Consider the following 25,000-nt stretch of genomic DNA (forward strand, 5'->3'; position numbering starts at 1 on the left):
TCAGGCCAAACGAGAAAACATGGGAGAAGTTAAGAGGCCTAACAACTTATGCGAACTCGCTACAGACGGAACACAGAATGAAGGAAGAGAGAGAAAGAGAGAGAGAAAGACTTCCGAGAAGTCGAATTCTAAGAGAGACAACGACGACGACGACGACGACGATGATTCTGTCTTACAGAAGCCGCCCGTACACATTCACGAATCGTGAGATTTGAGAGCGCGCTAACTTTGCCTCGACATCATCTTAGTCGCCCACGAAATGTTGAAACATACTGATAACACGTGCTACAACGCTAAAACGTTGTCCACTCGAGTAAAAAAAGCTACTTACTGACATCATCTTTTTTTCGTATAAATCTTCTTGTTTAAAATGAAATCGAATTGATTTCGGAATGATTTCGTTTAATTTTTGCTATTTTTTTTTCTTTTTTTTTTTTTTCATATAGGGAAAGAATGAAGAAAGACGAGGAAAAGAGTTAGGACTTGATTTGATTAGGATATAGTTTGATAAAAAAAATTACGATAATTAAATGAATGATCTGATCGAGCTTGTAGATAAACGTAAAACTCGAATAGACTTAAATATAATATATCACGTGCGAAGTATGAAATTTCTGACATTAACGTTTAACAACGTTGTTTTATCGTTTTTAAACGATTAAAAATGATTTTATTAATGTTCGTAAATACGAAAGGAAAATAATTTTCTAATAATTCAAATTTGAATTGTAAATGAACGTCGATAATTGATACGCTTAAATTTACTAATACTTATTAATTTTCTTATTGACAATTACAAGAGATTTAAACAACATTTTAATTGAAAAATTTTAAATAAAAGAAAACGATTGTACGATGGTTTAATTGAATTATCGAAAGAAACGACAAAAAAAGAGAAAAAGAAAAAAGGAACGAGACGAGGAAAAAAAAAAAGAGCCGTAGAAATAAAATTTAAATCAAATATATACCGTCCGTCTGACCTCTATGAACTTACACGATCATTTCATTGGTTCATTTCTTATCGTAAATAATTAAAACGAAACGTTTATATTTTCGTTGTAAGTTCGAAAGCGAAACGTGCTTGTTACTCGTTCGTAAAAAAGCAAAAAAAAGAAAAAAAAAAAAAAAAAAGAAAAACAAAAAATCAAAGAAAAAGTAATAATGAAGGAAGGGGGGGGGGGAAAAATGAAATTTTCAAATCCAAACCAATACAAATACATTTGAAAAATTTCCAAACAAAATTATCATCTATTTCTAATATACATTATAAATGACATGTAAAAAAAAAAAGTTGACTGAGAGATAACAAAAGGAAGAATCATTCGAGATATTCGAGAAAAGGGTGGAGCTAAGAGAAGCCCAGTCCAAGTAATTAATAGCTCAATTTCGACCTTTCAGGAAGTACTTTCTCACGTGACCACCAAGAACGCACGCGTCGATCTCCGACATCCGTTTTTTTGATATATGTACTATATACGTATATGTGTCTATGTCTTTACACACACACACACACACACACATACATATATATATATATATATATATATGGCTTCTCGAGATGGAACGCGTTAAATTTATGCGCATATATTGTCCTCTCTCTTGACGGAGTATATGAGAACGTATAAATTAATTTCTTTGGGCGTAGGATATAAAAAGCAGGGAAGAGAAAAAAAAGAAGGAAATAAGAAAGAAATAAATAAAAAAAAAATATATATATATATATATAAAAAGAAGAACAGAATTGAAAAATAATCGAAGTGGTATCCGATTGCATTATCTCTATACATACATACATATATATATATATATATATATATATATATATATATATGTACGTATATATATACGGTCTTAAGGATTGAAAGACATTGATCGAAAAAATTAACGAAGAAAGAAACAAATATTTGTCGGCATGTAATTTTCATTCATTCAAGATTAAGATGTATACTATCGTCGTGAATCTTTCCGTGGCTTATTCGCATGCGTCGCGACGCCCACCGCATTTTGCCGCCTCCGCGAAAAGACCCACCCGTCTGGAACTCAGGAATAAGATGAGGAAGAAGAAGAAGAAGAAGAAGAAGAAGAAGAAGAAGGCACCCATTACCTAACCATTCTAGTTCTTTTTTTGAACCTCCATAACCGTTCAGGAGAATATAATTAATCGAACTTACCTCTTCCTCTTTTCTTTTTTTACTCATCGATCATCTCTCTCTCTCTTTCTCTTTCTCTCTCTCTTTTCTCTCTCTTTTCTCTCTCTCTCTCTCTCTCTCTTTTTTTTCTCTCTCTTTCTCTCTCATAGGAATTTTCATGAACACTTTTTATTTGCAATAAGAAAATTAGATAAATATTAAAAGAAATTTGACGTTTTTTTAAATTAATTAATATTTATATTAACGTTTATATTCATAGTTACGTTCAAAAGTCTCCTAAGATGATAGAATTAAAAGTTCGTCTACGTGATTTTGAAAAATCAATTATACCTTTTACAAGATCTTTTATCCTAATTTTTTCTTTTTTTTTTCTCTCTCTCTCTCTCTCTCTCTTTCAAATTGTAAAACAACGAACCTATTGTAGCTTGTAAAAAGTACGATCCTAATTGAGGTCCTATGGAGTGCCGTAAAAAAAAAAAGAAAAAAAAGAAAAAAAGATTATTGATTTTTAATATCACCTAGTTACTTCTTACCTATTCCGTATTATTATATTATTAATGTTAAAGTAAATATTTATATAATAATTACATATATGTAATCGTCATAAATAAATGTAGGTATATAATAAACGTCATCATAAATAGTATATGCATATATATATATATATATATATATATATATATATATATTATGACAAGAGTAAAGAACTAATTTCTGCGATGTTTAATACGATAATATATAAATCACCCGTCGATTTAAAAGAGCCACGTCCCACGTGTTCACCCATAATAAAACGTTGTCCTTTATTTCTGCCTTTATCTTTACATCCCCATGACAATTTGAACGTGACAGCATCCAAAAATGGCCGGGACACGAAGAACGAGCCCCGAAACGAAATCCCGTCCATAATTTATTTTTTTTCTCTTTTTCTCTCTCTCTCTCTCTCTCTCTCTCTCTCTGTCTCTTTTTTGTTTTCTTCGTTTTTTTCTTTTCGATACATACGTACGTATCTGTATTGTTCCCTCGTTTTTTCTCTTCTTTTTTTTCTTTCTTTCTTTTTTTCTCCCTTCGATTTTTTTTTTGTCGATCAAATTCCACCTCCCTCCTTCGCATATCCTCCCTCTCCCCCCTCCCCCCACGTACAAAAGCGATCGTAAAACGATCGTCAAAATCAACAGTTGAGTTTCGAATAACGATATAAAAATCTAAAAATATTATTATTATTATTATTCCGATTCTTTTTTCATTTTTCGAAGTTATCGATCGAGTATTTAATTGAAAGAACGTTGAACTCCATCCCTCTTTCTCTCTCTCTCTCTCTCTTTCTCTTTCTCTTTCTCTCCCATCCCCTCCCCGCTCCTCACTCCCTGTCAATCGAACCAACCACCCACCCATTCGCCAAACTCCTACTACGCGTTCGGTCATAAAATCGAAAAATTTTCGATCGAATTTAAGTGGTATGATAATCGAAAAGATTTTCTTCGGATCAGTCGAACGGGTAGGTCGATTTTACGGCTGGTGAGATTCACGTATACGAATACATGTAATACATACTTATTTACTCACATGTATTTTACGTAGTAAGTAATTTATGTATGTATATATGTATGTATGTATGTATGTATGTATGTACTTACATGGAAGTTTACGTAGGCCACGCACCGACGATCGCTCGTACGTTATATTAACACATTAGGTTGGTTCGCGTGCCAAAAGCCCGTAAGCCGTAAGTAACAATGAGAGCGGAGGTCTACCTCCCCATTTCTCCCCCTCCTCGCCACCCCGCTATCTCTTTCTCCACCTTCTCTTCCTCCTCCTTCTTTCTCTATCCCTCTTCAACCATATTCCACCGTCTCCTCCTTCAGGCGAGGACGACCACATGCTCCTTATTTCCTCTTACAATTTTACTCTTCCTTCTTTTTTACCTTCACTTTCTTTACGTAATATATAAACACATTGTAAGAATCAACGAGAATTTTAATATTCTTCAATGTTCTTTTTTTCTTTTTTTTTTCTTTTTTTTTTTTTTTGGAAAATCGAAATTTAATTTCAAAACTTTTTATTGATCATATAGATAATTACTTTTTTACGATTATATTATATTATTTAAAATTTTCTTTTCTTCCTCAAGAACGGCCATAATGTATCTTCTTTTTAGTCTCTCTTTCTTTCTCTCTCTCTCTCTCTCTCTCTCTCTCTCATTCTTTTTTATTTAGCTACCTGGTGAGAATGAAAATATTTAAAAAATCATATCCATCAGCGTTAACAGGATATTGAAGTGGAGTAGGATATATTGATAAAAATATTGTAATCGATTAAACAAAAAAAGAAAAGTAAGAAAAAGAAAAGAAAATGTAGAACGAAAAATTACAATGAAAGCAAAATTAATTAATCAATTAATCGTTTGATTAATTAATCAATTAATTGCTATCTACTATGATAATAATCACATCATAAATCTCATTTTATTTTAGTTACTTGCTATAATCTAGAATTAATCTATCTCGTATGAATCGTAAAGCTTAATATATTCGTGCATGGAGTTAATGTTAAAAAGAAAAAAAAAAAAAGGAAGAAAGAAGAAGAGAAAAAAAAGGAGGAACAATTAAGAAAAGAAATAAAGAACATATAAATTCTCTCTCTCTCTCTCTCTCTCTCTCTCTCTCTCTCTCAAGAAAGAAAAGATCGTACGAACAGAGAGTTTAAATTTTTCGAAAAATTCGAGATACATAGCTCGTTAGGAGCATTTAAACATCGATTTCGTGGTTCTCAATAATTCGTTCGAGTCGCTATTCGCAAACGGAATGGAAAAGTATCGAAAGGATTATAAGAATTAAGGGGAAAGGTTGAGAACCACTTTGGCCACACGCACACTTCTCGGTGGCTCCAATTAAGCGGGCAACATTAATTTCAACCACCCGGCCCGACCCCGCGGTTATCTCCTCTCTCTCTCTCTCTCTCTCTCTCTCTCTCTCTCTTTTTTCTCTCTCTCATTCTGTCTGTCTGTCTCTTTCTCTCTCTCTCTTTCTCTCTCTCTCTCTCTCTTTGCCTCCCCTCATTCGTTCACTTTCTCTCTCTCTCTCTCTCTCTCTCTCTCTCTCTCTCTCTCTCTCGCTCTGTTTCTCTTTCTCTTTCTTTTTCCTACTCGCTTCACGCACACGCCCTCCGCGCAATTTGCCCCTACTCGCGGTGCACGCGCTCATGCAGCTTGCGAGAACCATGCACACGCCCATTGCGCGCGCGCACATCGACGAGCTCGTTTCTGTCTCCTCCCTATGTCGTAGATATTTATGTATTTACTAGGAACAAGGGATTTTTTTTTTTTTTTTATTTATTTATTTCTCTTTCCCTTTTTAATTATTTTTTTTGTTTCTCTTTGTTTCTCTCCTTTTTCTTTTTTGTTTTCCTCTTTCTCTTTTTTTATTTCTTCTTTGTTTCTTTTTTTTTTTTTTTTTCGTTCGACATCTCTTCTCATGTCATTTATATTCCTTCTCTTTTGTTTTCCTTTTCTTTTCCTTTTCTTTTTTTTTTTTTGCCTTTTCTTGATTTTCCTCTGTTTTTACATACAATTTGAATCATTATTTTCGAATGTTTATTTTTTTCTTTTTTTTTAAATTTCTACTTTGTATTTTTATTAAAATGAAAAATTGTATATTTTTAATACAAACCCTACATCTATCTATATCTACGTTTGTTCTAAAACAAATATGAAAAATGTTAACTGTACGAAGAAGAAATAAAAGAGATAAATAAAAAAGAGAAAAAAAAGAAAAAATAATTTTGTTGATTCTATATATAATTATATCATAGTCATGTTGGATTTTTATTTTTATTCGTAAATTCGAATCTGGAACTATTCGTCAGAATTATTTTTGCATTAATAATTTTTTCATATGTCAATACATATGCGTACCGTTCAGAAACGTACGGGCAATTTTCCTTTTGTATTAATATTAATAATGATCGTGAAAATTTTATAGCAAAGTAATCGAACATGTAGAATAAGCTTGTGATTTTGAAATGATCTGTAGGAAGAAGATCCACGGAACTGCTTCTACAAGTGCATCGAATATACACGCACCGTTTATTGTTCCTCACCGAACGGCTATATTTATCCGAACGAAAGCTTTGTAGATACGTTTCTTCGTGAACTACCCGCTCACCCCTCGGTTCCTGTCGCTCTTCGTTTTTCACGTTCCATTTATCATTACTCAGAAAATCTACTTCCGCGTACTCAATTAAATTTCTACATTATTTAAAAAAAAAAACAAAATATGTACTATAAGTCACTCGATAAAATTAATTATCGAAAAAATTTGTCGTCATGAAAAGGAATAAAAAAAAAGAACGTTCGTTGACGTGTAGAAGAAAACGTTCGACGAATCGAGGCAAAAAAAAAAAAAAGAAAAGAAAAACAGAAGAAAAGAAAAATAGAAAAGATATTTTATGTACGTCATCGAATAAACAAGAAACAAAGAAAAAAAAGAAAAAAAAAAAGAAAAGGAGAAAAATTGCTATGACTCAAGTACAATAGCTATATAGGATGAGACAAATTGTTCTCAAAGTGAAAGGGGAAAGTCCTTGGGCGATTTTAAAGATCGATCATATATCTTTTCTTGAGATTTTTCTTAACAACCCTTGTAATTTATCAATTGTGACAAAAGGATTAGCTTGAAAATTTACGAGAAAATAATAATCCGTGTATTAAAACAAAAAAAAAAAAAAAAATACAAAAATCCAAAAATTAAACGAATAAAATATTACTCGATATCGTTGATAATCAATTGATAATTAAATTGAAATAATAAATTCGTCATCGTTTACGATCTATATCTCATATTCGCAAATTCGTCGTCGTAGTTGTCGCAGGTCGTCGTTCTAACATACACATACGTCGTACATAGGATAGTTTACTTTACCGAGTTGCTCGAGAAAGGCGGAAGGGCTGAAAACTAGCAGGAAGAGGTGGAGAAGGGGTTAGGGGATAGGGGAAGGGACGTCTCTCGTCAGTCTTCGCGACAGGATGACGTTTCCAACGCGAACCCTCGAGGGAGATTAGAACGGTTCCACTGTCTAGGATGCTACTAATTGCCGTACATTCCGAAAGGATCGATTCATCGCAGGAATCGAGCTCCATTTATTATTATTTTTATTATTATTGTTATTATTATTATTATTATTATTATTATTATTACTATAATATTATTAGTATTGGATTATAGTCATCCATTTAATCGTGAGATCGATTTAAAAAAAAAGAAAGAAAAACATATAAAGATAATGTTTTATTTCTATTTTATTAAAACGAAGAAAAGAAAAAAATAGAAAAAAGAGTAAAAAACACAGACTAATGAAACTTTTTAATTTTTATTTTTATTACTAATCGTCATAATATTACTGTTATTATATTATTGATATCATAGTATAGTCGTTCATTTTAATATTTACGAACGATTATAAAAAGAAATATTTGATTTTTATTTTGTCGAAATGTTTGAGAATATTGATGGAAATACAAAGAACACACACAAAAAAAAAAAAAAGAAAGAAAGAAAGAAACATATATTAATAATAATAATTTTGACAATCACAACGGTATTAATCGTCGATTATTATCGTCGTTATTATAATATTAATTATTATAGTACTGTCATTGATTTGATATAAGAATGATTTTTTAAGAGAAAGAAATTTATTATTTTATCCCATTGACGTATGCGAAATTAATCAATGAAAAATGAAGATTAAGAAGAAAATAAATAAATAAATATACACACACACACACACACACATACATACATACATACACATTTATAATAGGACATTTATCATCATTATATTATCAGTATAACGCTAATCGATAATGCTAATTTTATATATATAAGAAAAAAAAAAATAATAAAAACTTCAATTTTACGACACTCCATTGAAGCATTTATTGTCGATGAATGAAAAATGAAGATAAAGAAACGATACAAAAAATAAATGGATATACAAGCATTAATAGAACTTGAATAATCATTAGAGAGTATATATCATTATTATTATCATCGTAATCGTTGTATTATTAGCATCATATTAAGCATAATACTAAAGAACGAAAAAAAAAGTTTATTTTTATTTCGATGAAGTGTTTGAAGTCAATGAATGAAGAACGAAAATGAAGAAAGAAAAGGAAAAAAGAAAGAAAAGAAAAAAAGTAATTAATTAAATAAATAAATAAATTAATTAATTAATTAATTAATTAATTAATTAATTAATTAATTAATATATAGATACACAGATATAGAAATACAGTAATAAAACTTGAGGACCCATTAGAGTCTTCAATTATCCTCGTAATATTATAAACATCCACGTTCCAATCCATTGATATATAATTTTAGAAAGAAACTTCAATTTTATAATATACATATCATTAAAATCGTCGTACGAATTCGTTTCAATGATACGAAGCGAAGAAAGAGGAAAAGAAAAAAGAACAAAAACAAAAAGAAAAAAAAAGAAAGAAAGAAAAAAAAAAAAAGGGAGAAAAGAGATAGTACACATTACGATTTTAACAATCATCGCCTATACCTGAAGATACCAACTTCTTTATCCTTTTTCTTATCCTTTGAAGTTTGCAGAGAAGTCTGCGCGAAGTGTGGAGGCGATAAAATCGTACGCTAGGTAGGAGCAAGCAAAAAATAAAGAAAGATAGAGAGAGAGAGAGAGAGAGAGGGAGAGACAGAGAGAGAGAGAGTGTGTGAGAGAGATATATATATATATATATATATATATAGAGAGAGAGAGAGAGAGAGAGAGAAAAAGAGGGAAAGGAAGTGAGTGAATGAGTAAGACAGAGAAAGAAAAAGGGATAGAGAGAGAGAGAGAGAGAGAGAGAGAGAGAGTCAAGGCTCACGCGATCACGGCCGATCGTGGCTTAACTCTAGATCCGATTACTAGATACATCGGCGTACGTAGTAGGTATAAGTACACGAGGCTAACCGCTCGTTAAATCGTAGCACGCGGCACACGCACACAAAAAGACAACACACACACACACACAGACACACACTCACCTACCTACCTACCTACCTACCTACCTACCTACCTACCTACCTATCTACCTATCAACCTACAACGTACATACAAATACAAAAATGAGTACAGAATACAGAGAAATATGTATACGTAAGTAAAACTCACGCACATTAACAAAAAACTTGCAACTCGACGAAGATGCCCTATCCGTCCTATATCGTCCTCCACTTTGCTAAACTTTTCTACACGCACGTTACAAACTTACATGCATCTAATGTAAATATATAGGCGTGTGTATATGTGTCTGTGTTATACCTATGTATATATATATATATATACTATGTTTATTAACAGCAGCAAGTTATATTAATCGTATAATAAGAGCGAACGCGTAATTACACGATGTCTTGGTCCCCTCCCCTCCCCCTATCCCTGGCCCCTCGAGCCCTCCTCCCACCTATCTTCTCACTCTCCTCGCCACCTGTCTTTGCCAGCGAGAAAACATCTTTAAAAGCGACGTTAACTATCTCACAGAGGGGGAAACTTGGAAATGTGAAAATAATTATTATTCGCTCCTCGAAGTTTACCCGGCGCGTTCGCCTGCGTAATGATACACGCACGGTCGACAAAATGGCGCTCGAGTAGGGAGGATAGAAAGAGAGAAAGTGAGTGTGCGTGAGAGAGAAAGAGAGAGAGAGAGAGAGAGAGGGGGAGAGTGAGAGAGAGAGAGAGAGAGAGTGAGTGAGAGTGAGAGAGAGAGAGAGAGAGAAAGAGAAAAGGGTGGGAGAAGGCGAGACTCACCTTTTAACGAAGTATGTATTATTTACTTATTTACTTTCGTTTCGAGACAACTTATACACATAAATGTGATTTTCCGATTTCACGCTCGTTACACACAGTTACGTATGCCGATGAAAAGTATACTCTATAATTATCATCATAGTTAATCTCATGTTAATACAATCATTCGCTACTGCATATCGAACATAGATATTAAATTATAGATATGTATATATATATATAATTTAATATATATATGTATATGTGTATATATGTATATATGTATGTATGTATATACAGATATATAAATATTTATATATATATATATATGCATGTATATGTAAGTATGTAAATTATATATATAAGAAAAAAGAAAATGTCAATTTTTAAAAGAAAGTAATCCGTAGATGCGGACGGAGATAATTCTCATTTTTTATTTCTTTTTTCTCTTTCCTTCGTACTGAAATAGGACTTTCAGTTTCAACTTTTTCTTTCTTTCTTTCGATTTTTTTTCTTTATTTTCTCTTTTCTTTTTTTTATTTCTTTTTCTTTTTCTTTTTCTTTTTCGTCCCTTTTTCTCTTACAAGATTACGCGAACAACATCATGAATTTTTGAACCTACGTAGTCGTCGAAGATCGATTCGTACAACGAACGACAATAAAAAACAAAAAACCTTTCAAATCTTCTCTAATATTCTCTGTTTTCTTTTTCCATTTTTTCTTTCTTTCCTTTTCCTTTTCTTCTTTCTCTTTGTTTTTGCTTAAGCAACAATCACAATTTTCTATGAATCATCAATATTATTTCTTAATAATCATCGAATTTTATTTTTCACTTTGCGAGCTTTATAAAAAATAAATTATAAAATCGAAAATTTATCGTAGATCATTTGAATTTCTAAGCTTTGATAATTACCCTGAATATTTATGAAAAAAAAAAAAAAAATAAAAAAAATAAAAAAAAAACACAAGAAAAAGAAATTATTTCAATCGTAATACTATCTCGTTAAAATGCGTTCAAACGCGTATTTTCTAGTCGAAAATGTCTATTCGAATTTTCATCCTAATCGTTCTTGTCGTTTAAACGAATTAACGTTGTGACGATAATTTAATACGAATTTCTATGTAAAAAAAAAAAAAAAAGGAAAAAAAAAAAAACTAAAGTTACGTAAAAACGTTAAGATAACACGAAATTTTTTTCGATTATCTCGTAAAACGTCGAGAATGATCAATAAAGGAAATAATAGAATTTGAATATTACAATAAAAAAATAAAAAAATAAGGAAGGAGGATTATATTTTTGGGATGGTGGGTGGAGGGTTTGGGGTGGCTGTGCGGAGAGACGAAAGGGGTAGTCGAATGTTACCTTAGCTACTCAGGATTCGTACGGTGCTAACATCTAGCGGTGGTTTAAGGTAAATCATTACTTCGTGTGAACGCAGTAACCCATAAAGAAGTCAGACCAATGAACATAACCTTATTAGGGATAATCCTTTTTTCTTTTTTTCCTTCCTTTTTTTTTCTCTCCATGAAAATTAACCGTTGTTAACCTAATAAAATTGAAAATCAATAAGAAATTACTCGACAAATTGTTGAACGGAATTGTTATCCATTAGAAAACGATAATTAACATTGTCGCTTTTCTTTCTTCTCTGTATTTTTTTCTTTGAAAAGAAAAAGAACAACGACAACAACAAAAAGAGAGAGAGAGAGAGAGAGAGAAGAAAAAAAAGAGAGAAAAAAAATGGACGTGCAGACGAGGGTTAACAAGCTGCAAAAAGAAAAAAAAAAGAACAAATAAATAAATAAACATGGCAAAGAAAAAAAAAAAAAAAAAAAAGAAAAAAGGAGAAAAGAAAAGGAGTGTTTGTCGTCGAGATAAACGTGAAAATTAACCAGCGTAATGAAATAATTAATGATCCTTAGAAAGAAATTATGTACATAGGTATCATTAATCAAAATAAGACTTTATAAGTGGGAAAAGGCATAATGCATGAGAGACGATTTGTTCTCCGTTGTGAGAAGTGAAAAAAAAAAAAGAGAGAGAGAGAGAAAGAAAACAAGAATTACGCGCCTCGCAGAAAATTATACGCCAATTGTTTTTGCTATCGAGTTGAAATTGATTGTCATGGACTAGACATCGACCTTACATACATACATACATATATACATTATATATATATATATAATATATCTGATATACTTATATCTATAATATATCTAATATATATATATTGCTATTTCTAATATATATATATATATATATATATATATATATATATATATATATATAAGAAAATAATCGTATCGTTTCGTATAATAATATTTAGTATGACGAAAGACATTGACATTCTCTCAGTGTATATATCTGTGTAGTTACGTATATACGTGCGGTTTAACATGATGAGAGAAGCGAGAAGATTCTATGGGATCTGGCATCAAGGTTAATGGGCTTATACGACGGCTTTCCACGCGAGTGAGAGATAAAAACATGTCGCGAAAACTGGACCATCATCATAGATCACTTCTAAACGATCTCCGCGTTCTTCTTTATCGATCCATCCTTCTAACCTATATCGAGAGAAATCGTTTCTATTTTCTTATAATAAATTCTAATATTTGGTATTAGCTTTTAGAAAATTTTTCATTATTCAATAATTTATTATTGTATTAGTTATAATGGCGAAAAATAGAAAGAGAGAGAGAGAGAGAGAGAGAGAGAGAGAGAGAGAGAGAGAAAGTACGATCATCCGACATCTTTGATTGAAATCAATTAACGCGATCTATACGGCGGCAAATTTAAAATTGAAAATTAATTTTCTTTCGTCGCGGAAACGTCGATGGAAAATATTACATCAAAGACGATAACGGAGATAAATATATTTGCGAGAGTTTTGACTTTCACGAGAAAAGAAAGTTCGTATGTAGAAATAACATTATTCGATCTTACGGACAAGTAGTATGCGGGATTTAATTTATTACGAAGGAACAATTCGCTAAACTGAATTTTTCCGTTAAACTCGGGGGCAATTATTTCGCCATTTTTATTGGGAAACACGTGTTGTTCGCTATTTATCTTGCCTTTTAACCGCGTAGATAATTTCCTTTACTATTTGGGATAGGTCTAATTGAAAGAAAGAAAGAAAGAAAAAAAAAGGATAAAGAAAGAAAAAAGAAAGGAAAAAAAGAGAGAGAGAAAAACGAACACACATACGCACATATACATACACACATACTCTCTCTCTCTCACACACACACACATATACGTGCATATATATATATATATATATATATATATATATATATACATATAAAAAGGAAGAAAGGAGTAAAGGAACATCAAGGAGTAAAGGAAAGAGCAAATTGCTGAGGCTTATTCTAAATTTAAACCGCACATTCCACATCGAATTAACGCACACCATACACACGTACGTTAGACATAAATGCATACATACATAGATACATACATACAGACATACGTAGATACATTTATACGATTTCTTATCGAGCTGGTCTACCACTCGTTAATTTTTCGATTATCGGGTATTAAAGTTTTGAGAATTTAGTTCGGACAACGTTAAATTCGCCAATCTTGTTCGAAAGGAAATTGAATTGAGAAAAAAAAATATATATATATATAGAAAGAGAAAGAGAATTGTAGGAGGAAAAAGAATTATATATATATATATGTACAAAGAGAGAGAGAGAGAGAGAGAGAGAGAGAGAGAGAGAGACAAGACCGCGCCTTAATGGAAACGAGTTAACGACCCGTGGAAACGTAAACGCAGTCACGTACACTCGAGTAACGATCGACGAGTGACCAATCAATGGTCATTATTTATGGTTATGGGTATTGCTACGGGGCATGGCTACTTTTCGTACGATCTCTCATAGGTTCTCTCTCTTCGAGTAGGAGCACCTTAACGAGCCACTTCAAAAGAATCCAAACGCGTGTACGTACGTACTCACGTACGTACGTACACTTTATATATATATATATATATATATATATAATACAATGAGAGCTTTCGTTCTTTAAAAAAAAAAAATATTTTCAAATCTCTTTACGAAAACCGGCCACTTTTCGATACGACGATTAATAGAAATTTTTCCAATGATCTATATAAAACATTAATTCGTGATATCTATTGTCTATTTCATCCCTTCCTATCACTCTCTTTATCGCCAATCCCTCGTCATCCAACCATATATATCTTGATATACCTTAAAATCCAATTATGAGAAAATAATTGATATAATTTTTAATCGGTATGTTTTTTCTTTTTTGTTCTCAGGACGAAGTAAGTAACGAGCCACGATGATTAGAGAAACAGAGACAGAGACATATATCAGGGAATACTGAGAAAAAGAGATAGATGGATAAAGAAAAAGAGAGAGTAAGGGAGAAAAGAGAAAGAGAAAGAGAGAGAGAGAGAGAGAGAGAGAGAGAAATAGACGATATTGTCTATCCATTCACTGTACTTAACGAAATGGGATCGGAGAACGTAAGCTTTTTCAAATGGAGCATTCTCTCTCGAATTGCGTAAGGTCCACTTTATTTTTAATATATATATATATATATATATATATATATATATATATATATATATGTAAATAAGGAAAAAGAAGGAAAATGAATGTTGAATCTTTCAATATCGACTTTAATGATTGAATTTACATTAACTATGACAACGAGATATTTGATTTTAATTAGAATCATGTTGAATCGTTGCCCTTTTAATAGTAATCACGAATGATTTTAACGAGAGGATAAAATGAAAGAGACAGACAGAGAGAGAAAGAGAGAGAGAGAGAGAGAGAGAGAGAGAGAGAGGGAGAAAGAGACGAAACAAAGTAATTTCCCCTTAGAATCAAAGTAAATTTAAAACGATCGAGTTTGTGGATCGAGAATCAAACTCGGTGAAGGCTCGACGATGTTTCTGTCTCTTTCCCTCTCTCTCTCTCTCTCTCTCTCTCTCTCTCTATCTCTATCTCTATCTATCCATCTATCTCTCTCTTTAGTAATTCTCGAGAATCGAGAATGACTTGGGAGAATCGAGAAGGCCGGCCAGGCCTCCTGTGTGTGTCGACATGCTTAGCCTCGTTTGTCTCAAGTAATGGTCGCAGTCATAACTCACGAGCTGCTCCTGCACTCAACTCATTCCACTCAACTTGGGATACACGTATGTATGTACGTATGTATGTGCGTATATATGTATGTATGTATGTATATATGTATGTATATGTGTATGTACGTATTTGTAGGTATCTAAGAACATACACATACTTACGTACATTTTACTCTCTTATGTAGGGATAGAAAGACAGACAGAGATAGATAGAGAGAGAGAGAGAGAGACAGAGAGAGAGAGAGAGAGAGAGAGAGAGAGAGGAGGGATGGAAAGGGTGAGAAGCAGAAAGAGAGAGAGAGAGAGAGAGAAATCAGATTCACGGAAACGACAACTCGATTGACGACTACTACGAGTCTTCCTAAACGATCGCGCAACTATTTGCAACGGATAATCGTTAATCGTTCTAGTTACTAAGAGAGTTCGAGAGAAAGAAAATGTGCGATAGTCTTTAATTGTTACATTAGTTTGTCCTATGGCTTGCTTCGTGATCGTCAACTAAACATAATAAAAAGTAGGAGAGAGAGAGAATCTTTTTCGTCGTTGTAAAGTTCGTGATTGGTATTGGTTCTTAGAAACTATTTCGATTTTGTCGATTACTACTATGTCGGTCTACTACATGTTTTTACTTTTTCATACAATTACATTTTTTATACAGTTAAATTTGTTGGATGAACAGTTTCGTTTTGTTTCTTTTTTCTTCTTCTTTTTTTTCTTTCTTTCTTTCTTTCTTTCTTTTTTTTTGTTTTTTTTTTGTTTTTTTTTTTTTGTTTTTTAACACTTATCTCTCTATCGTATGCAATCGAGTTATAAAAACAATGGCGTATCGTTTGTTCGAGTAATCGAATTTATTTTTTCAAATGACATTTTTTCCATTTTTTTTTCACGCATTCTTTTTTCCTTTTTTTTTTTTCTTTTTTTCTTTTTTTTTTTGTTATCTCCTATTCAATTGTAAAAACTTAAATTGTAAAAAGTATAATATTAATTTAATAATTAATTAAAATAAATAAAATTTATCTTAATGAAACGTGGAATTTAATTCAAGGGCTTTTACATCGTAGATGTATGATTGAGTTTGCTACGTCATTTTTCATGTTGCATGCAAGTGACTTAAATTATTTAAATGTAGAATATATTCGTTCGAGCAATTCAATTTTACATATTTAAATTTTTTTCACTCTTTTTTTTTTTTTCTTCTTTTTTCCTTTTTTTTTTTCTTACTCGTCCTATTCAATTAACTCAAATAATAAACTGCAGAATATATTTATTCGAGGTAAATTGTATGTGTATAGTTAAATTTGTTCGATCATATTCTATGTCACATTCTATTAACTTAAATTATAAAAACTAGAATTTATTTATTCGTAAAATTAAATTGTAGATATATAGTTAAATTTGTTCGATCATTTTCTGTCACTATCGATTAACTTAAATTACAAAAGATAGAATATATTTTATTCAAGGAATTAAATCGTAAATATATAGATAAATTTTTTTAATCATTTCTTATGTCACATTCAATTAATTTCTATTATAAAATATATAATGTATAAATTTATTCGAGGAATTTAATTTTTTACACAGTTAAATTTTTTCACTCATTTTTTATGTCGCATCCAATCGACTTATATTATGAAAAGTAAAATATATTTATTCGAAAAGTTGAATATATTAATTCAGTTTTGCATAGGTGAATTTTTTTACTCTTTTCTTTTTCTTTTTTTTTTTTTATGTCGCATTCAGTCGACTTAAATTATAGAATGTCGAATACATTTATTTCGAGGAATTAAATGATAAATATGTAGTTAAATTTGTTCAGTGTTTGTCCGTGTCATATTCAATTAACTCCAATTATTAATATATTTATTTAATATCGTAGAATATATTTATTTAAGAGATTCAATTTTACATAGTTAAATTTTGTTCACTCATTACTTATGTCATATTCAATTAACTCAAATTATTAAACCGCGAAATATATTTATTTAAGAAATTCAATTTTACATAGTTAAATTTTGTTTAACACATTTCTTATGACATATTCAATTAACTGAAATTATTAACTGTAGAGTATATTTATTTAAGGAATTCAATCTTACATAGTTAAATCTTTCCCCTAATTTTTTTATTTTTTTTATTTTTTTATTTTTATTTTTTTCTATATCACATTCTAATCAACTTAAATTAAAAAAAAAAAAAAAAAAAAAAAAAAAAAAAAAATAGAAAATTCGAGGAATTCCTTTTTATGCGTGTACGTGCGATTAAATATTTTTAATATTTGAATTTTATAATCAAGAAGATATCAATTAATATAATCATTCAGTCATTAATCATTCGTTAGGAAATATATGAAAAATTATAGCTCGTTTAAAATAAGATCGCGAACATTATCGGTATTTAATATTCATGATGAAGTATCACGTGAAGAAATTGAAACGTATTCGAATTAATCGTCAAGAAATTGAAGTAAAACGCGTCATCGTCATCGTCGTCGGCGTTGTCGTCATCATCATCATCATCATCATCATCATCATCATCATCGTCGTCATCATTGTACGACAACATTGGATCTTAACGACTTAACGACGTGTCTTCTCTTCTTACATCGTATCATTCCATTAACCCGTTACCTTCTAACGAGCATAATAATTATCGGTTATAAATTCCAGCACGTTGATTTACTGTAATATCCATGTTAGAATTTCTATCGTCGACCAATGTAAGTACCATGGATTATGCTGGTGTTCTCTTATAATCAACAAACATAGATAAATTAATTATTCTTAATCGATTCGTTAAATTCATTTCAAGAAACACTTTATTGTAGACTTTTATTTCAAATTATTTCCAATTTATCATTGCGTTTAATTTATTTTCTACGTCGCTACGAGATACAATGTCGATTAAAAGCATTAAAACGCATTTCTCTGCTTTCATTATAAATCCTTTAAATCGAGAAAAGAAAAAGGAAAAAAGAAAAAAACAAAATAAAACAAAACAAGATACAAAAAATAAAAGAACACTGATATTAAAAAAGAAAATATTAGAGAAATATTAGAATGGTTTTCTTTTCAAGAATCGATATTAGATAAATATATTAATTCGATCCATATATATATATATATATATATATATCTAAACCGTTATAATATACAACCATTGTTTTCAATATTAATTTTATATTATTTATAATAATCGCCGTTAAAGGTAGTGATAATAATAATGACAATAGCATTAGTAGTAATAGTAGTAGTAATAATGGTAATAACATAATAATAGATTTCTTACTTGGTAGGTTTTCTTCTTTTTCGTCTTTCTCTCTCTTTCTCTTTTTCTCTTTTCTTTTTTTTTTTTTTTTTTTTTTTCTTGAAAGAACAAAAACATCACGTTTCACACCCGTTCGAACGGCATTAAAAGATAATAGTTTTACTCGAAAAGATGCAGATATCCTTAAACGGATCAGTATACACCACCTGTCCCACTTTGCAATGACGATATGTTTCAGTTGCTGCTTACAGAGTATCCTTAATGAATTGTCAAGTTCTATCTTCGTTCTACATTCGTTCTACCTTCGTTCTACCTTCGTTCTACCTTCGTTGTCTCTCTATCTTACGACGATGTTTCGTATCTGTCGATGCTTGGCGGATGTAATTAAAAGGAACGTGACGGGCAACTCGAGTGGCACTTTAAGAGTAAGTGAGATAGAGATAGAGATAAAGATAAATAGATCTAAAGAGACAGAGAGAGAGAGAGAGAGAGAGAGAGAGAGAGAGATCTTTATACTTATATAGAAGGATGCAATTCGTACAAATACGACTTACTTCGCACGACCGTCGCATGATTGCACCTAACTTCGAAGTATCTTAATAAATAAGAATCTTAAAAATTTTCTAATGTCATATTCATAAATCTAATTTATCCGAATGGTCTTCTTCGAAAGATAATCATATTTATATTTTCGTCATTGATAAAAATATACGAATAAAAATTATTAGGTATATATATATATATATATATATATATATATATATATATATATATATATGATTAGACCAAAAACATAATACGAGATACTTTTCATTTTAATATATATATAGATATAAATATATGATTTTCGATAATAAAATCGAAAATATGACAAATCATTGTTGTTCTAAAAGAAATCTTTAAATGTTTCTTTCAAAGCCAATGCTTGAATCCACTACAGCTCCTCTCCCTCGATCGTAAAACATTTCTAATCACCTTCACCTCCTAAGAGAAATACTCCGTGTATTCCTATTTAAGAATACTTTTTTGCCAAGTCGGTCTATCGCAATGGCCGCTATTTATTTCTTTCTTTCTTTCTTTCTTTTCTTTTCTTTTCTTCCTTCTCGTATCGGTATCGGTATTGGTACTTTAAAGATCCATCGAGTTAAATCGATCGAGTATTCTAACGACTGGAAAAAAAAGTCGATCGCTTCTCTTCGAAAGAAAATAGAAAGAGAGAGAGAGAGAGATAGAGCGATAAAGAGAGAATCTTGAGAAGCACGCGCTAACTAGAAACTCACCTAATCGTTGACGTTGTCCCGCTTAATTTCTTTTAATTCATGTTCTACGTTCTCTTTCTTTCTTTCTTTCTTTTTTTTTTTTCTTTTTTCCTTTTTCCCCTCATTTTCTTTTCTCTTTTTTTCTCTTTTTTCTTTTCCTTTTTTTTTCTTTTTTTCCTTCATCGCACACGATCCCGTTCTAACATAGCTTTACGACAAATCGTCGTCATCAATCTCGGACAATACTTCCCGTTCCTTACGTTTTCATCTCGACGGGCGGGAAAAGGTAATTAAAAGCCAGTGACTACGACGACGACTACGACGACGACGACGACGACAACGACGACGACGACGAACGGTGAAAGGGCAATTAGAAGAAAGCGACGTGACGAGGGAGCGAAAAAGTCAACTCGTTCGCGAGACTCGCAGCTAGAGTTCTTACAGGAAATCTAAACGAAACTTTTCATTCCGCGATATTCACCTGAAATTCTTCTTTCATTCGTCGGATAAAAGATATTTGATCGTTGTAAGCAAGAAAAAGAAAAAGAAAATGAAAAAAGAAAAACGAAAGGAAAAAGAAAAACAAAGCAAAAAAAAAAAGCGAAAGAAAAAAGGAGAGAAATTAAAAGCAATACTTATGGCATTATTAATTTTCTTCCTTTTCACGAAAGCTTTATAAACGGAAAAAAAAAGTCGATTGGTAGAATTAAAAGGTAAGGAAAAAAAAAAAGGAAAAAAAGAAGGAAGGAAGAAAAGAGGGGGGAAAAAAAAGTAAATAAAAGAAAGAGAAAATAAAGAAAAAGATAAATTTGTTTATCGATGAAGGAGGAGATGATCGATTAATAAATAAAAAAAAACAAAAAACAAAAAAAAAAAAACAAAAAAAAGAAACCAAAAAGAGAGAGAGAGAGAGAAAAGGGAAGAATGGTGAAGGAACAAAGATGAAGTTTCTTTTCGATGAAGAAAAGAACGATCGATTAAAAAGAAATTACAGAAAACAATTTTTCTATCGTCAAAGAAAAAAAAGAAAAAAAAAAAAGAAAAAATTGTTCAACTGTTCTAGTGAAGTTCGATTGACGTCTAACTCGAGAAGTCGAGTAGAGTGAGAGAAACAAGAAAAAGAAAGAGAGAGAGAAAGAAAGAAAGAGAGAGAGAGAGAGAGAGAGAGAGAGAGAAAGTGTGTGTGTGAGTGTATGAGAGAGAGAGAGAGAGAGAGAGAGAGAGAGAGAGAGAAAGAGATAGAGAGAGTTATTCCAGAAGGAAATTAGTATTTCTCCTCGTCGTTGGTATGCGAGGTACTTTCGAGGTTGGAGTCGAGTGGTGCAAAGTGCTACCGAAGAGGGGAGGGTATCTTAGCGTTATTGGTTTTACTCTCTCCCTCGTCTCCGTTTGTTCCTTAAACGATAGGGCGTTAGAAAGAGAGAAGAAGAGAGAAGAAGAGGAGAGTAGAGAAGGACGGTACTGTGTTAAGGCGGCAGGAGATTGGGAGGAGGAGGAGGAGGAGGAGGAGGAGGAGGAGGAGGAGGAAGAGGGTAGGAAAAGCAAGAAGGATAGAACTCGTTCTCTCTCTCTCTCTCTCTCTCTCTCTCTCTTTATCTATCTATCTTTCTCTCTATCTTTCTCTCACTCTCACTCTCTCACGTCCTCGACGCGTTGATGTTCCTTTCCAGCTACCGACAACTAGAGACTACTTCGCTTAAGTAATTAGACTGCCGACTGTTCGTTAGTTCAGTCATTCCAACGTAGAAACTGCCAAGGGGGTTGATATGTTGCTACCATTGCTTGTAACTCCTTGGATCCTCCTGGTGTGTTCCTCGTGATCCCTCATTTGCTACCTCTCTTCTTCCTATTAGAAACCCAATCGATCTCGATCGACAGGAATGAATCTCGTCTCGAGGATCGAATTATCAGGATCGTTCGTTATTTTACTTTGAGCATGGTTAGCGTGGTTCAACATTTTTTTCTTTCTTCTTTTTCTTTTTCTTTTTTTTCTTTTTTCTTTTTTTTCTTCTTCTTCTTCTTCTTCTTTTTTTCCTTTCCTCGATAAGAAGAAACACGTAACACGTAATAAACGTGTACGTAACAAATTTTCCAAGGTCACATTTACGTCTAATTTCTTTGACATCGATCATGATATTTATTATAGTCGCGTTATCATTGAATTGAAAAAATAAAAAAAAAGGGAAAGAGAAAAGAAACAAAAGAAAGAAAGAAAGAAAAAAAAAAGAAAGGAAAGAAAAAGAAAAAGAAAAAGAAAAAAACAAATGTAACAATATCTTCTCTTTCTCCCCCTGTAAAGAGATTTATCTACGTATACTTGTGTCTATAAGAAGAAAGGATTCCAACGAATGCACTTTCTTTATTACCAACTTCAATCAACAAAATTCAATTCTATTCGATTCTATTAGATTCATTCATTTTATTATCAATTTCTTAGCTTTCTCAGAATGATTTATGCAAATCGATAGGGAAAAGGTTTTAGTTTTTAGTTTGAAAACGTTCGAAAAGCTTTACTTCTATTTACTGATATCAAATAGGATGAAGATGATCCTCTCCCTTTCATCATCGTATACTGAACTTTGCCTTGAACATATCTCTCTCTCTCTCTCTCTCTCTCTCTCTCTCTCTCTCTTTCTCTCTCTCTCTCTTTCTATTTATCTACCTATCTACCAATCTTACCTATCTATCTTTCTTTCTCTTTTGTAAAACGATATTCACGAGAAGGTTCTACGTAATCTTTTCTCGACGTGCCGGATCGTAGCAATCGATAATACCCAGTGTTGATCGTTACGATATGATTTATTCGCAATTACCAGAACGAGATAGACCGACTGCCGTGAGTACCGCAAAACGCAACGTTCTATACTCAAGAGAGCAAACCGATCGGCACGCCGTGTTTACACCGTGAATTATTAGCGTTAGGGGGATCGCCATGATGGAGGAGTATCCGAGCGGCGGGACGTGGAAAACAAGATCGCTTAGTTTCGATAGGAATTATAACGTGTTAGCCAATAAGATTCTAACTACGATATTTTCTGTTAAACGAATAAAAGGATAAAAGGAGAAGGAAAAAAGAAAAAAGGAAGGAACAAACGCAAGGAAAAAAAAAAAAAAAAAGAAATAAAGAAAAGAGAAGAAGAAAAAAAGGAACCAGTGTTTGTTCTCGCGTGATTGTTTTTCTTTCTCTCTTTTTTTATTTTTCTTTTTTTCTTGTTTTTCTTTTTTTTTTCTTGTTTTTTTCATTTTTTTTTTTTTTTTTTTTCCATTCCTTCTCATTAACATAATAAAATTTTGTGCCTCGTACTACGTACACGATCACTACTTGCGTGTAGTTAATAACGTTTCTATTAATTAAATAATTGCATTCTTATTATATACGACAGTGTGCATGTACGTACTTGAACGACAACAACAAAAAAAAAAAAAAAAAGAAAAAGAAAAAAAGCGAGAAGAAAAAAGAAAAAAAAATAGAAATGATTACATGATTACAGCAGGTTAGAAAAATGAGTCGTACAATAATTACAATCAGGTCTATATGTAATGATAAGTGAATGAGAAAATTTTTGAAATTATTTTAAAATTATATAAAAGAAAAAAGAAAAAATTAAAGAAAGAAAGAAAGAAAGAAAAAGAGAAAACTTTTCAGTAGTCAAAATTCATCGTAAATATTTCATTGTTTTTCAATCGATTATCGACGGGTGATGTCATCGTCGAAATTCGAAAAGACATGGGCAATAAAAAAAAAAAAGAGGAGAAAAAAGAATGAAGAAGAGAGAAAGAAAAAATTAACGAGGAAAAAAAAGAATATAGGAAACAGTTGTATAGCAAAGCTCAAGAATAATCTTCCTATACCTAAATGGTCTATGTCTCGTGGTACATGAGAAAGGAAAGGAGGAAACTCAGAGGGGTTTCTACGAGAGTAGAACCGCACAACTAGGATATATTTGCGTCGAAAGTAAGTAAGTACGAGCGTTGGGTGTCCATGGTTGTTTCTCTCTGTGTAGAGGAATCGACTTTAAGAGATACTCGTACTGCCGGCAATAATAATACGACTTGATTTACGATAGAGTCGTTTGTGGCAGGTCCTTCGCTTCCTCCTCTCATCCTACTTCTCAACCACCACCTCTTACACCTCCTTTGCCTTTTCCTCTTCCTTCTTCTTCTTCTTCTTCTTCTTCTTCCTTCTTCTTCTTCCTTCTTCTTCTGGCATCTTTGCGTTCGATAGGGAACGACGACGATAAAGCAGGAAGAATCGAGACGGAAGGATTTACCTCTTTCGCTAGAAGAGATTCTTCCATCGTAACGGACGTTTATTTAACCGACCTCTGAGCTCCTCCCAACTTCTCTCATTCTCTTTCTCTTTCTATCTCATTCTCTCGTTCTCTCATTCTCATAGTCGCAAACTCAGAAACACGGAGTCTCGTTAAAGGAAGCTCTAACGCGTATGTCTGAAAGTAACTAGACAATAAAAGTTGTCGTAAAATTTGACACTCCCGAGTCAAACATACCGGTGATCCTTGTGGTAGTAGCTTCGTTAATTTCTCATATTTACTGCCAACGTAAACCCGTGGAATCAACGTTCAACTTCGTCTAAGCTATCGCTTAAACTATTACGGATCCTTCTTACGTAAACGTCGTTTTACGTCTTCTCCTTCTGTTGTCTCTCGTCTACTCTTCGAAAGGTATATTACATACGTTACACGTATGTGTATATATATATATATATATATATACATATATATATATTTAACTGCACACAGGTTATCTTTGACTTTTAAACGCAATACCTTTGGGTATTTTATTCTTATAGAGATTTTTTTCAACTACTTTACCACTACGATTGATCGTCGAATCCGTGAGGGAATTAATACATCGTCGAACAGTACTAAATGTCAACCTATCGAGAGCGACGTGTTTATTGGCAACTCATGATACTCATTAGAATTACATAGAGTACCGCGTTCGTCTCGTAATTGTACCTTATTCGTTCGTTCGTAAACACGCAAACTAGGTTTCGATTGTCTGATTGTTTGTCGATATGAGCTCACTCGTAATATACGTATTATTATGCGTGTATTTAGAAGAACTGAAAAAAAAAAAAAAAAAGAAATATTTATATTCATGTAATGTAATGTAATGTAATGCAATAATAATAGTGATTTGCTAGAAATTCCAATATTTTTATCGAACTTAATTTTTTCTTTTTTCTTTTTTTTTTCTTTTTTCTTTTTCTTTTTTTTTTTTTTTTTCTTTTTTGCTTGCGCCAATCGACGACCTATAATTTCGTTTTAACATCGTAAAATAAAGAAAAAGATTAAACGTGTAGCTTAATTCATCGCGAAGCTTCATAATAACATGTAATTATATTTTATACGTATTTTTATAAAGTCTATAA

At 31.9% G+C, this 25,000-nt stretch overlaps 1 protein-coding gene across 3 annotated transcripts in view; it reads left to right on the plus strand.

The window, feature by feature from the left end:
• Positions 1 to 25,000, plus strand: part of LOC124947498 (segmentation polarity homeobox protein engrailed-like) — an 80,755-nt gene that overhangs the window by 53,744 nt on the left and 2,011 nt on the right. For 2 of the 3 annotated variants that reach the window (XM_047489716.1, XM_047489717.1), the window contains exon 2: positions 14,246 to 14,251. In XM_047489716.1, coding sequence (XP_047345672.1) covers positions 14,246 to 14,251 — 6 coding nt within the window. Of the gene's footprint in view, positions 1 to 14,245; positions 14,252 to 14,972; positions 15,132 to 25,000 lie in introns of those variants that run through there. The other variant, XM_047489719.1, reaches the window with a different exon arrangement.

This window comes from Vespa velutina, chromosome 3 (assembly GCF_912470025.1).
Source record: "Vespa velutina chromosome 3, iVesVel2.1, whole genome shotgun sequence".
Lineage (NCBI taxonomy): Eukaryota > Metazoa > Arthropoda > Insecta > Hymenoptera > Vespidae > Vespa > Vespa velutina.